This window comes from Lampetra planeri, chromosome 12, assembly GCF_965212315.1.
Source record: "Lampetra planeri chromosome 12, kcLamPlan1.2.h2, whole genome shotgun sequence".
NCBI classification, from domain to species: Eukaryota; Metazoa; Chordata; class Hyperoartia; order Petromyzontiformes; family Petromyzontidae; genus Lampetra; species Lampetra planeri.
The window spans coordinates 11,943,853-11,958,843 of record NC_136118.1 but is presented as its reverse complement, the minus strand read 5'-3'; the positions used below and the strand labels follow the sequence as shown (position 1 = coordinate 11,958,843).

General features: G+C 44.7%; 1 protein-coding gene across 3 annotated transcripts in view; it reads right to left on the bottom strand.

Moving 5' to 3' along the window:
• ATRN (attractin) overlaps window positions 1–14,991 on the bottom strand; it is a 298,845-nt gene that overhangs the window by 129,490 nt on the left and 154,364 nt on the right. For all 3 annotated transcript variants that reach the window (XM_078599563.1, XM_078599565.1, XM_078599564.1), the window contains exons 21-24: window positions 13,145–13,197; window positions 11,254–11,348; window positions 7,732–7,810; window positions 5,577–5,734 (exon numbers count right to left, since the gene is read on the bottom strand). In XM_078599563.1, coding sequence (XP_078455689.1) covers window positions 5,577–5,734; window positions 7,732–7,810; window positions 11,254–11,348; window positions 13,145–13,197 — 385 coding nt within the window. The remainder of the gene's footprint in view (window positions 1–5,576; window positions 5,735–7,731; window positions 7,811–11,253; window positions 11,349–13,144; window positions 13,198–14,991) is intronic.

The window sequence follows — 14,991 nt, the reverse complement described above, 5'->3', positions numbered from 1 at the left end:
CGGTGGCGAGGATACTCTCTTGGCAATAGAACGAGTGCTCGAGGACACACCATTGGTGTGGTCGCACGTCAAAAATGTGGTCACCCAAAGGAGCGCAATGACAATGGACGTTTTGTATATAATAAGAGATAAACTACAGCGATGATTTCCAAATTGAGGTCGATGAGACATGAACACACGTAAAGAAGAGTGAAATTGGTTTAAGGATATCACAGTATAAGGATGATATCATAGAGGGGTTTTTTCCCCCTTCATTTTACTAACTTAAATTATTTTTTTACATTAGTAGCGTCAATTGATTAAGTATAAATATCATTCTTTTTCATATATTCTTGACAAAGGCTATTTTTACGCAATGTTATTAGCAAAGGGTCAAGTGAAGGTGAAGAATAATAACCAAGGGTCTTGATGCCACCAATACTGGCCATTGCCTCTGGATACTCACTAAGATCCCACGGTGTTTGAAAAGTCGATACTCAACCTCTGAGGTCTGTTCTGTACATCTGAGACCAGGCCTTAGAGGGTGAACTCCTTCCCGGGTATGCTTAGTAAACACATCCCTTCAGAGTTACCACAACAGAAATGTATATCGCCCTACTTATGCAATGGTTTAATGACATTTTTCCCAGCTCTGTGGCGACTATTCGTGGCTTCGTGGGCCTTGATTCTCACACATTGCTTCCAAAATCTTTCAGCTTCCTACTTTTATCATCTCACTCCTGCTGCTTTCCCCGATTTCATCCGTTTTCAAATATTTCAGCCTCTGCCGGGGTAACCTATTCTTTCAGCCCTTGGATGTTCTCAACCTTTTATCAAGTTACTTTTAGCTTGGTTCCTGATGCTTCGAAGGAGGTCTACTGAATCTCATAGTGTGTTCCCTCCTGTTGAAAAGATTTCCCAATCCGCTTTAAAATTCCAGGAATTGGTCCTTTATCAGAATATAAGGCAAAACTGTTGGAAAGTTTCAGACATTGTTTGAGAGAAATTGTAGACGGAGGAAATAGCCTTCCTTGAATTTCTGTCGAGAGAGATTCAATCGTGAAAAGCAGCCGGACAGAACGTTAACCATCGCAGAGTGCCGATAAATAACAAGCAGATACGCATTTTGTATTCACGCATTTTCTGAGTAACAAATTGCCACCTATGGCGAACGACACTCAGATGGCAAGCCTAGCTGATGTAGTCAGTGCCAGCAAATGCACATGCAACGGTACCAGCTTTGCATGATCAGTCCGCCCCCCTATTCCGATATCAGTCAGTCAGTGTCAGGTCCACTACATCTAAACGTGAGCGGTGCTCTTTTGCTCCAACGTAAAGTGGCCGGTATTATTTATACGTCTCATATAAGCTGTTTGAGTAAAATCAACTAATAGGAGATCCGTAGTTTCATTCCAATTGCATACAAATTTGAACACAAACTATTGCATGCAATTTGTAAGGTCTGTCAATTTGAATCACATGCGATAAATAAATTTGCTGATTTATATGCGCAGGAGCCTTTTAAATGGTCAAATTTAGCATTGGAATTGAAGGGTTACGGTTAATTCAACAGCTCTCAGTACTAACAAGTTGACTATAACCACCTAGCAGACACTTGAAATAGCAGCAGCAGCAGCAGCAGGCAATGGAAGTGATGTATGCCTCGCAGCAATACCCAACCTAATCCGTTCAATGAGGCCCTTAACAGTACCATTCATGTCAGACACCTACTTAGCAGCACCATACGTGTGCTGATGGGTTCTCTTCTCCGTAGTTTCTCGTACTACTTTCCGCGGTGAACCCATTCCGACGAGGTACTTGTACACCGTCAAAACGAAACTGGAAGAGCACTGCCGCTGACATCATGGGCCGAGCGAGCAGTGCAAAACGGATCTCTCTGACCCTGACTGTAAAACAAACAAACCCAACCCTCTCTCTCCCCTCCCCGCCTTGAGATACGCACTGGACTTGGGGGTTGGAATGACTGTGGCCGTGTCTCCTTTCCCTCACCTCTTCTTCACCCTGGTTCTGTCCCCTTCCCTCTTGCCAGTTTCCTCACTTGGGGTTGCCCTGGATGTCCTCTACTCGTGTGTCGGTGCGTCTCTCCCCTTTCTCTTTTCCCTCTCCCACTTTGTTTTTCTCCTTTTCCCGCCCCCCTTTCCTCTATCCCCCCCCTTACCCCGCCCCCATTCTTTTTCCGGTGTCTCCATCTCCTGTCGGGTGGCTTGAGAGCGTGGATGGTAGTCAGTAATGTAGTTCTGTTTGACCCCCTTCCTCGTTGAGGATTGTTGTGTGGAAAGTGAACCAGGCGTCCCAGCTTCGAGGGCTGCTCTCTGGTCTCACCGCAAGGAGGTTTATTTGTTTTTGTGTCAAGGCTTGCGGTTGGGCTCAAGGTTGTTGGTGTTTTGGTGTTCGTTTCCCCCCCATTTCCATCGCTTTGCTCCTTGGTCATTGCGTCACAGTCGGGGTGAGTGCGGGAATGCCGAGACGCGTTTGTCCTTCCCCGATGAAAATAAAATGCCTGACATGATGCGGGCTTGAGACTCCTCAACTGACCTCCGTTCATCACGACAAAAGCCCCCCCAGGGTTTGCTCAGATGCAGTGGAACTCCTTCACCATGTCTACGGTATAAAGCCCAACCCCCTCAGTTGAAACAGCCCTCGGGGAGGCGGGGGGTAGCCTGAAACTAAAACGGTGTTTAACAATCTAGAGTACGTATTACTGTAAACCCTTGATATTACAGCTAAGTACAGGGCCGCTCTGCCGAACTGGAGGGGGATCACGGCAACTTCTTCATGGAAACTCTGGCATGGCAAATATTTTAGCCCTCGTGTGATCAGAACATCTAGCCACAAGCTCGAGGGGAGGGTGAGGAGAGCGACAGAGTTCGCAGCCAGAGGGTCCCCGCCTCCACGGAGCTTGTTGTGGGCTGTTGCATGCAGGGAGGTGGGGGGGGGGCTTGGGGTGTTGCCCCCCCCTTCCCCCCTCTGGGGATAGACGGGATTTAGTCACCGCCCCGCGGGACTTCTGAGGAGGACGAGTACAATTAGGCGCATGAAGGCTTCCCCATACTTTTGTCCCTTATCCCGAATTTTCCCCTCCCTATATAACAACCTCACCGATGCTCCCGCTCGCAGTCTCCCCACGTGTGTGGGGCAGTGAGCCCAATATCCTCCCCATCTGTGGACCCAGGAGTACAGAGGCCGGGCCTCAGTCCGCAGAGTTTTTGTACCCACCCCCCTCCCGCCCCCCATACCTTGTACTGGGCTCTTATTTTGTTGCAAAAAAAACAACTGATATCAAAACTACTATAAAATTACTTCATCAGTACCGAGGCTCGCACAAGTTTTAAGCGGGAGGGCGTGTGGCGTAGTTTGGCGTCAGCTATCATAGAGTGCGACCGTGTAGATACAGTTCTCTGCGGTGAATACAATGTATTTAAAAACAATGGCGCTATGCCTCTATAACTAAAATTAGTGCTGAATTGCTTACAGGTGCCAAGATTCAGAGGTGAAGGGGACACCCACCCTGCAACTTGCAGACGTTTCGGAATGGAAAAGGGTTAAATTGCGATAGAAATCCACTCTGGCCATACGCCTTTGACATCTGTTAACAGGTCATAACACGTATATTAAGAATACACACAAACGGGATTTTTTTTCTCAGAGAAGCATGAACACTTACTACATATAACTTTAGCGAAATGTATTTCACTAGTTTTAAAACATTAAAGACGAATATGCAATACTTATACTCTATGCCACAGTCCATCTCAGGGAGTGGGCTCTGTTTAATCCGAGCAGTGAGCCATTGGCTATGGGATGTGGTCTTGATGAAAGCTTCACCCTACACCATTGGGAGTGAGAAGTTCCATAAATGTATGAGACCTGTTTTAGCATTCTAACACTGTAACGTTAGAGTATCTGTATATTTTAACTTTCACTGGAGTAGAATGAAGTTTTATTTTTTCTCCCCAATTTAAATGCTGCTGAAATGTTAATACGAAGGTCACCATTGCAGATATGATCCTGCATTGTCTCTCAACAGGCCCCCCACCTGGCTAGAAAGACCTAATTAACCCAGTACACAATCTGTAATGTTTGCAATTCATGCAAAGATTACCTCCAGAATTAATCCAATAATTCAGCAAAAAAAAATGTGAAACCAAAAGTGAACACTTTAGCCAGCACCTGTGACAGGAGGTCATAGAAGGCATCTGACTCATCGGCTTTGCCTGCATCCCTGCATCCCTCCTTCGTCTTCGGTGGGGGCAGAAGTAACCACGACCACCACTACTCGCCTCCGGTTGATGGGAAGGCGAGCCCTAAGTAGCCTGGGGCTTACAGCTTCCCACACCTCACTGCCACGCTCCCACGCCCCCTTCATTCTTTTGTTCAGAAGAAGAGCTACACCCTGTTGTTTGGCAGTCTCCTGCCCCGAGTAGAGGACTGTCCACCCCTCATGGTGGCAGGAGCCAAAACCGGTCCACCGGACCTCCTGAATGCCACAGAGATCCAGGCGGTACCGGTCCAGCTCCCGACAGAGGAGTGGCAGCTTCTCCTCCGCAGTGAGAGTTCGAACATTCTACGTGGCCATCCGTAGTGGTTTTTTGTTGTTTCTGGAGGAGCCCCGAGGGTAAAGATTCAATCTCCTGGCTCCGCCAATTGGGGTTTGGCCAGGAGACGTCATAAACGCCTGTCCCCCCGGGGCCTCCGTCACAATCTTATTAGTTACATATTTAAGTCGTGGTTTAGTGCTAATTAATTGAAGGTGGAGGGGTTACCAGCCCCTCGCACCCGTCCAGAGCCCCCGTTTAGCCACTGTGGTGGTCACAGACGCCATGAGGGGAGAGGCCAATCGGCATTGGCCCTCCCCCCACAGCACTGTCCACGACAGAGTTGGCACTCAAGCACACTGTCCCAGATACAACCGATTAAAAAATGTTAAACACACGTGTGCACAACACCTGCTCACAACTGTTGGGCAAGGGCCCACACATGAGACACACTGGACTACAAGTGCAGGCACCTAATCCCAATTACCCTCCTGTCCAAAAGCTGGCAGGGATTTTGAAGGCTTTTTGGATTTTTCCAAAACCAAGAATAGAGGTTTAAACCACCTTCCAAGAGAGAATTGGTACAAAAAAAACCTATCCACTTGGGACGGAGATGAGAGAAATGTGGCAACGTATGAAAAAAGTTTCCCAGTAATCTTGCCACACCATACAGTAATCCCTTTAGCCTTATTATACGCTGACACTATTCCCGATCAACAAAGACAAACTCCAGCTCAACTGACAACCACCAATCAAGCAGTATTTGTGCATGGCTCCATTTTCCCATGGCAGAAATATGCCGTTGAATCATTGCAATTATAATATGCTGCGCTACGTTACGAAATTAATAACGCTCAAGTTGTACTGCATTTTAACATTTTAAAGCATCTTCAAAGCATCCGCTGAGCACAGCATCAATCAATATGAAGGTTATAATATTGCACAAGGGATAAGCAAAATGCAGAATGTGAAACAGATTGATTTTTAGAATTATGACCATTAATCCGTTCACATCTCATAACTTGCGCCATAAAAACAAACCTGTATCTTGACCGGCCACGTGAAGTTGCTGACGTAGACATAGAAGGTGATGTTGGGGTTTCCTCGAAAGTCAAACTTCTCGTTTGAAAAGGAGCTTTTGTATTCACGGATCTGAGCCTTCGAAACGATGAGCACCTCTTCGCCCATCATAGTGCCCGCTGGGGAACGCACACAACACATGTGCACAAGCAAATGTCACGCACGGTCATGTGCACGGACAAGAAAAACGCAAGTGCGTGTGTGCATAGAAACGTAAATGCACGCGTATGCACGCCCCAAAAAAACTCTCGCGTGCGCACACACACACGTCTCAAATAATAACAAGCCAAAGCAGGCGTGGACTGAATAGCGATGCAAGTTTTCATGGCAACAATGAAACGTGACAATAAAGAATGGAAAATTTAAACTGGGAATTTTTCATGAACACAGCCCTTAAACCGTTACAGCGGATAAAGTATGTTTCAATCATGTAATGCTTTTAAATCTCAACATGTATCAAGAAGCGCGAAAATTAATTGTTTATGTACAGCCTACGTGGCAATGAGTATGTGCGAGCATATTTGTGCACACGTGCATTCAAATTGCGAGGACATTTTCATTTGCATACATACTCAGCAAATATAAAAATCCACAGAGTAACGTTTAACTTGATCAACTTATTCTTTAGCATTTGACACGGCCAGAGATTTAAAAAGTGCTGCCCATCTGCTCCCACTTATCCTGGAACTCCTGCATACATTTTTAAAACGTGCTGGGAATCCTTGCACAAATAAATTATTGTCGACACACTGCCAGAAGTGTAAATGAGTTTGCTGTACCCCAGAGTATTGAATGAATAATGTACTCTCTAAAATGTCACCCGTAAATTTGATGAGAACTATTGAATGTGAGTTAAAATGGCACAATGGAAAAACCAAAACAAGAACAAAATTCATCTGCAGAGTATACCGATCTTTCATACATTTTCTTCCACACCAAAAAGAAAGCTTTAAAATTGCAAATTAACTTAAACCAGAATTTAAGCAAGCATTTGCACAATGGGGATTAAAGAAATGCGGGCCAAAAATTCCTCAAATGGGCTCAAATTATATTTTACAATCGAGGCATATTAAACCTCGTCCGTGACATCACAACGCTCCATTGCCAGTTCTCACGAAACTAAATGCAATGAGTGCACGCAATTGTGGCGCTTAAAACAAATCGGCATGCACCATTAGAAGTGATTCATGTAGCAGTTCATCATTTCCTTAGGATAATGCAGTAAATGCTGTTTTGTTTAATTTGTTCTTAGAATAACAAAGCACGGTTACACGCATTAAGGGTGAAAGCGGTAATTTTCCGCTTAGAATATCACCAACGACATCGTTGTGCGTGCAGGTAGAACACAGAGTCATCTATTCCTAATGGAGTTGTGGGGAGAACAGCGAGGATGAACGTACGAGCGTTGGTACTCGTGTTTCAGAAACCTGGCTTCGGGACGGCGCTATGGCCGAATTACGTTAACTTCCACACACGTCCTCGCTTGTGTCAGGATGCCGGGAACAATTTACCCGGCGCATCAACGCCGCTTCGAATACAAGCACGGTTAACTCCCAGAGTGCAGAACGTATGAACTCGTCATAGCGGTGCAAAAGTCCACAATTATAACTCTGCACTCATAGCAACAGTTGTGTACGTGTTACTGCATTCATAATGAACGTAATTCATTCAATGCATTGGTTTAATTGCGTGAAGATTCACAAGCGATACATTGATAATATAATCGTCAGTGTGTGTGTATATCGTAAGAGACGTAAATGTATGATGGTAAACCAAAAATATTACTTAAATCTTATAAAAAAATATTATTATAAGCCAAAAGTGCAATTATTGCATGAGGTCAACTATAAAATATACCATGCATCCTGGATGTTAACCGTAAATGTTAATTCAGTACACAACAGTGAAAACATACTCACGCGGCTTATACCAGTGCCTGATTTATTAAAAAAAATATAGAATATCTGAAAAAACTACACCGTAAAAACATGTTTTGATGACAGAAAATACGTGAACAGAATAGATGGCAAGTCCTGAAACACCCAAGGAGTGCGTCGTTCATTTATTTGGTGGCTTCACGACCAAACGTGCCCCCAACCTCCCCCCCCCCCCTTACCTGTGGAGCCGGAAGACCAAGTGATATTGAGGTTCACGTTCTTGGATGTGTTGATGAACATGTCGAGGTCTCGGTTTGACTGCACAGAATCACAGACAGCAACAATTGTGTCTCACAATCATCCCTTTTGTTTGCAATACATTAAAAAAATTTATTTATGGAAATATATCACCCACATATTAATGGCGGTTAAATTAAACAAACGTGTGGATTGCTGTCGTACGGTAAAGGACGTATTCGTGATCGCTATCTATAGTTGGGACTTTAAATGTGGTTGGTGGACAAGAGCGAAGCAGGAGCCCCTTTTGCATAACCGTACAAACAAAAAATAGATACGAAACATCTCGTTTGTAAAACAGAGACAACAAAAACACAGATTACAAAAAAAAGAATGGCGCTCTTTAGAGAACAAACCTCTGGATTCAGTGTGCACACAGCATATACACGTCAATATATGGATACACATACAAACACAACTGTTTACTGTTAAAGCTCCGTAAGAGAGATAGATACGGTCCTTAAAATGCATCCACATGGAATACATATAAAGATACCAGGAATATATTGTAACTTTCAGGATTTATATTGCCAGTGTATCAGCTCTTCACAAAAACATTAGCTTCCAGAATTCAAATTATTCCCCATTAAATTGTAATCGTGTTTAGTGCATTAAAACTGCACGCGAGTGGGGGGGGGTGGCGGGTGTGGGGGTGGAAGCACGATGCTTGGACACCACGTCAAGGATTTACAGAGGGGGAGTAATCCCTTTTCTTCAGCTCATCGCTCGTTGACGGCGGGATAAAAGTGCGCTACTGGCGGGAAGGATTAATGTAAAGCTTTGTGCATCTGCACGAATCACACGGACGTACGCGGCTGGACGTACGCAGCTCAGGACGTATCGCGCAAGCGGTCCCGGCGCATCCCAGGTCGGAGTTTCAGAAGCTAATGAACTTCGCGGGACAGCGCGTAGGTAAAGCCAAGCCCGGCGCGGTGCTGACGAAGTGCCCCCACCCCCACACACACAAAGCGCGGCTGATGCCAGTGGCGGTGGAGAGGCATCGCGCGGGGAACTTAGCCTTGCCCTTTTGCTCCCCAGGCCCGTGAGGGAGACCTAATTACGGCTAATAATAATACAATTATAAGCAGTCGGAGCAATCCGACAGGATTCGTTACCGTCAAATTTGCCCCTCTGGATTATTTTGCTTGATGGCGCAAAACAAGTTAGTTTGTAGCAGCGAGCGGGGACATGGGGGAGGTGCCCTTTCCAGGACAATCTCATTGCCGCAATTTTTTCTGCCAAAGAAAGCAAAGTATAATTTTTTTTCTAAACTGCGCATATGCCGGCCTACAACAAATCACCGTTCCGTATTTTATTTTCTGCTTGGCATTTCACAACATATTTGGCGGGCAATTTCTTTCCCGAAACCATGAATGTGATTAACCAATATTCCTCACGGGTTTCTATATTTATTTCATGATTGATCCAGTACATTTGACATGTGGTCAACGCACGCAAGTAAACAGTTGCCAACTGTTGCATTGAAAATCGGCAAGTATGAATTTACGTAATTAATGTTAACAAGATATGCACATTTATGATGCTTTCGTAAATATGTTTTGCATTCAAATTTACAAGTGTATGCTGAGCACATTTAAAAATGAGTGAACAGCCGTTGAACATAATAATAAACATGAGGTTATGTGCTGCTGCATCAAAAATAGATGATTAGTTGAAGACTGTCACGGAGGTAAATTGCGTAGACAAATACACTTACAAAAAAGTCAATTAAAAAAGAGACTGAAACTGCCTAGACAGATTCAAAAAGATTAATCACACTGATATGGGATGACGTAAATACCCGCGTGACATTTGTAAAAGAGGAATTATACGAACCGACTATGAAATTCACAATCGTAATTATCGTGACGTCATTGTGAAGCATGTGACAGCTCTTTATCAACGTGGCAACACCAATAGTGCCATCCCTCGCATTCATAATCTGGCTACGGTCTAGCGCCCCGACCACTTAGTGATCGTTGCAAGCGCGCATAAAACACTTTGTCAATAAGGTTATCGTGGTTAGCGTGGTGTGCGCCAAAAGTGATTCGTATTCTGAAAATCAACTCAGGATATCTTTCGTACGGCGTGGAAAGGAGGCTCCTGAAAAAGGAACGGAAAAAAATGCCCTTTTCCCTCCTTTAGCAGCATGAGCAAGTCACAAACCGCAAATTTAACACGTAGAGACTTTTGTGACCAATATTATTTATTATTTAAATGTATACCCACAAGATTTACAATTGAGTGCGACGTTTCGCTGGTGATTACAACCATCATCATCAGGCAATAGCTCTCTTAGACACCGGTGTGCTCAAGTAATAATAATACCATAATTAATAATGCGCGCAACGTTGAGGACTGAAGACGCAATTGTGCGGCGCGGAGCTGAGCTCGGTGTCAGATTGTGTCGCGCGGTTCCAGGGAGACTCGGTGGTTAAATGTCGAGCTGAAAAAATGCGCCTTTCGATGATGTTTGAACAAAGAAACTTATTGATCTTTACGGATGTGAATAGGGGGGGGGACGGGATGGGGCTGCGAAGAAGAAACAATGAGGACCGTTGTCTATGCTTCGTTGAAGTGTGTAAGGCTTTTAGGACGTGATAGCAGAGGCAAGCGATCTTGAAGGTAATTATGGTCGAAATGGGCAGCCAATGAAAGGCACGCAGGATGTAGAAGGGAGTCAGGGCGAGGGTTGTCGGGGCAAAAGTAGCAACACATTGGCACGTTTAATTCAACTGACAGACTTCACCAATTGGCTGTGTTGGGCTGGAGACAGGTGCACAACACATTTACATGATCTAAACCCAAAAATGAGAGTACCTACTTTTCTCTACCTTACAATCTCTCCATGTTAACACGAATCCTAGACTCCGCAATGCACTAATGAACCAAAGAGGCGATTCTAGAGTGACCGCCATATTAAAAATTGAAGTACAATGTTTCAGCTAAAGCCGTCCCCTCCCTCCCTCCCTCACCAACAATAAAATAAAAATCATCATTGAATATTCCAGTTGAGGGCATCTTCCAAATAAATAATATAGCAACGACACTGAAGGCCAGGCAAGCCATGCATGGTTAAATATCAAGATTGTGGCCACATTAGCGGCAAAAGCCACATGCAGGGCAACGTCACATTTGCTTTACAGAACTTAATAAGCTGTTCAAAAATGTCTTTGAGTGTTTTCAGATTAAACTTCGTGAAATGTATCTGGGCAAACGGCATTATTTTAATTACACTGAAACAATGTGAACGATGCAATGCGCAGTGCAATTTTTAAGAAATTTTGGAGGGATGGGAAAGGTTCCATAACTGGTGTACATGGCCCAGACTTGAACCCGGGATCAAGGCAGAGTGCACTAGCGGCTGAGCTATCATTGTCACGCGTGCACGATCACGCGCGCAGACACACTCGCGCACACACACCGACACGGCAAGCGCACTGCTGGACAAGACCAATACCCACCTCCTCCGGCGTGGCCATGAAGTTGATGGAGGTGTAATGTTTGTCGTCCTCCAGCGATAGGCTGAACGTGAACTGATAGTCAATCAGCAGGCTGTCTGCACGGGCCGAGTGGCAGGGGGCACAGGGCAACGTGCACCATTCACAAGAGCACGTGCACAAATTGGCACGCACACACAGATATACATATACACAAAGGGATACAAATAAACACACAGATCTCCCTTATATCCTTAACACGGGCACGTGCTGTTAGCGAGAACCTATTAAGGCCACGGCAAACAATGGGAAGGGTGGCCAGCACCACACCCCTCGCGGCAATAGGTACTCATTTGAGGCTGAGCCGACCAAGTGGAGGCCCAGGGCTGGTTCACATAATCGTCACTGGTGTTGGCCGTGAGCAGGAATCGAACTCGGGTCGTTGGGGTTTGATATCGCAGCAAGCTAACAGCTGCACTACCACTTCCCACTACAAAAATGGAATAGATATGCACGCACGGGCAAAGTCACCGCTCTACAAACACTCGTGTACTCGTTGGGACACACACATGGCTATGCGCAAGAATCCACAAAACAAAGAATCCATTGGGTGGAATTTGCGCGAACTGACATTGATGTTTTTTTCATCTCCCGCATCGACTTTTTTTTCTCTCTGCCGAGGGAAGTTTCTTCTCTATGTTCCATTTTTCTGCTAACAAACCTTCAATGTTTGTCTACACATGGGACATATTTTATGACGAGCCCACTCATTAGGAATAAACATTGGCCTTTACTTTGCTCGAAGGTATGTTTCAGCCATGAATGCATGCAACTCTGCCCACATTATTACAAAAATTATCTCAAAACTCCAGTCTGTGCTTAAAATAAAATAAAAAACCACCTCACATGAGCTAAAGTGAATCCATAACAAGTCCATGCAGAATTTAAGCTGATACCATGAGAGTGAAGTCAACATTTGATAAGATTTGGTGTATTAAAAGAGACACGGCTGTCCAGCCTATCGGTCTTTAACGTTATTAACATGTTTATATTTCTTCAACGAATTCAACGTTCTTATTTCATGCGGCTATTTTGCATGATCTGTTTAAGACGCTCCGCTTCACAGGCCCAGTGAGCCGGACTCCACCGACACGCTGGGGCAAACAGGCAGAGCTCGCGGTCATGCTTGAAACAGTGTTACCAGCCAAACAGTCAAAAGCACCAATTAATTAGCATCAGCTGCCTCCGCTTGTGTGTTATCTGATTTCATTACGCTCACTGTCAAGGACTTCGTCAGGTCAACCTTAATTAGACCCTGCCAAGCGCGCTCATCGCCGGGACCTCCCCTGACAATGCATGATTTCGTGATGAGTCTTTGTCATGCAAGCTGCACACATTTGAAAGTACAGCAATAAAAATTCACAGCCCCCCCCCCCATCCCTACACATTTCAGCACCATGCTGCAAAAGGCCCTGCCCAGAAAATAACAAGAGCTTCTCTGCGCGAGACAACACCCGGGCACACGCTCGCGTCTCAGGGAGGATGTTTTTCTCTGAAGAGTGACTCCAATCGTCGTTAAGGGAAAAAAAAATTGGCAACATGAAACATAAGTTGACCAATTAGAAAGATAGAACATAAAATGATAATTTAAAAAAGGTGATTGCGTGTAATTTGTAGTCTTTGGTGGGATTAGAGGGGCTACACATGAATACACTAAGAAACCAATCAACTGCAAAATATGCTCGTCTACAATACTGTTTGAAGTAATCCTTTCAGAAGAACGCTCTCTACTGCATGTGAATTCTTCTTACGGGTTGGGAACTACTGGAACAAAGCAGAAAGCACGCACTGCATTTACATGGACACGTGTTAAGGAGGAGCGCTGCTTTTTTACGCACACAACAAATACACTTACAGTAGCAGGTGCCCTTCAGAGGATTTCCCAGATACCGATTGTCTATGTCACACCTGAAAGAAAAGCAGACACAACAGCAGCTGTTATCCCATATCAAGCCAGGCAGTGGACATTTGCAGAAAGCACCAGTAACAAAATGTTCACCACATTTTACACTTGTGTATGATGGCAAAATCTATCAGAATTGTTTAAATGCAGCAAGAGGTTTACAGCTGATGCTGTGGCATCCACAACAAGGCTTGGAGATGTGTGATACGTGCAACACAGACGTTGCAGATTCACCAACGAGTGACCAAACTCGTACGTGACACGCCGTCGTCCGCTTTCAAGTATTAACCGGCTCACTTACGCCGTTGGTGACTTTGACAAGCCTTCAAATTTAAGGGCCCAGATCCGTAACGGTTACAGCGCACCATGCCAACCACGGCTACTGACTTGAGAAAGTTTGGGTGTCGGTGAGTTTGGAACGTCTCCACACGATGGCCACTTTTAATTAAACATCACTGCCACGTAAAATTCTCAAAACAGCAGGGTCCAGATGTTCCGCAGATCTCAAAAATAAAAAGCTCAGACACACCGAGAAGCGACGCGATGCAGGAAAAAGTGTCTCTTTAATTAAACGACGATAAGATATTTTTGTTAAGATAACTTTTCAGGTGTCTGATCTCGATGACGGGTGGTTGCTGCACATGCCAGTACACACGCATTGTGTAAATGTGTCCGTTGGGAAAAGCCGAGCTGTTCGGACATTCCAGCCAAGCTAATTTTCAGGTGTTCAAAATGAATGTAGATTTCAAGAACACAGGATGAGATGTTACTATCCTTTGTGCAAGCACTTCCAAGAGTTCATGAACAGTGAGCCTGGTGAAATTTGGGGAGCGCATCGTCAGTAGTGTACCTTTGGTTCCTAGGGTGTTTCGGCCTTTCACACTATACACCCTCCCCACAGGCGGCCAGCGACAGGGTGATCAATCCTACGCTTGCGTCCCATTCCCAATTAGTCATAGGAGTTGCCTTGTTGTTGATAGCAACTTATTCGATTGACATCGGCCACAGCGTGTTCTCGTATAAGACACTCGCGACTCTCCCTCCTTCCAGCCGGTCAGCCAGCAAAACTTTTTGTTTAATAATATAGTAGGATAGCATATACGTGTAGGTGGAGGGTGGGTAGAGGGGGGGGCGTGACGTCAAAGCGATGCACGAACACGGCTCGACACTGTTGGATGTTGGTAATATCACGAGGCAGATGAATAAGCAAACTGACTAAAATCACCTTGATAAAAGGTACATATATTTGCAGTGTTAGATTGATAAATTCAGTGATTTTTACCAGTCACCTAAGGCATGCAAAAATCTCACGGGATAAAACATTAATTAACAAGCATATTGCACAGACACACCAAGTGACACATTTTTCTAACGGTTTGACTTTGAGTGTAGATGCCTTTTGCAAGTGGGCAAGAGAATAATCATAACATAATGCAAATTTACACACACACACCACATGTCAAAACTTTCCATTTTCCATAAAGGCAAAGGTTTCCTTAACCATGACCAGTCTAAATCATTAACCGAACGAAGATGGTGATTTTAACCATCTGTACCTCCATCAAGAACAAAATTCCAGATTTGTACTTGTTCCCCCCCCCCCCCCCCCCACAGATAATGAGAATCAGACCAGTTAATACCATTAACCAACAGTCTAAGAGTTATAACATGATAGGAAACAATATCAACTGCTTTCAAGAGACCATTAAAGACGAAAGAATGTAAGTGTTATCTAAATAGTCAGAAACAGTATGGAACACTGTACAGCTTTCAGTAAGAGTGATATGGCCAGATCTGCG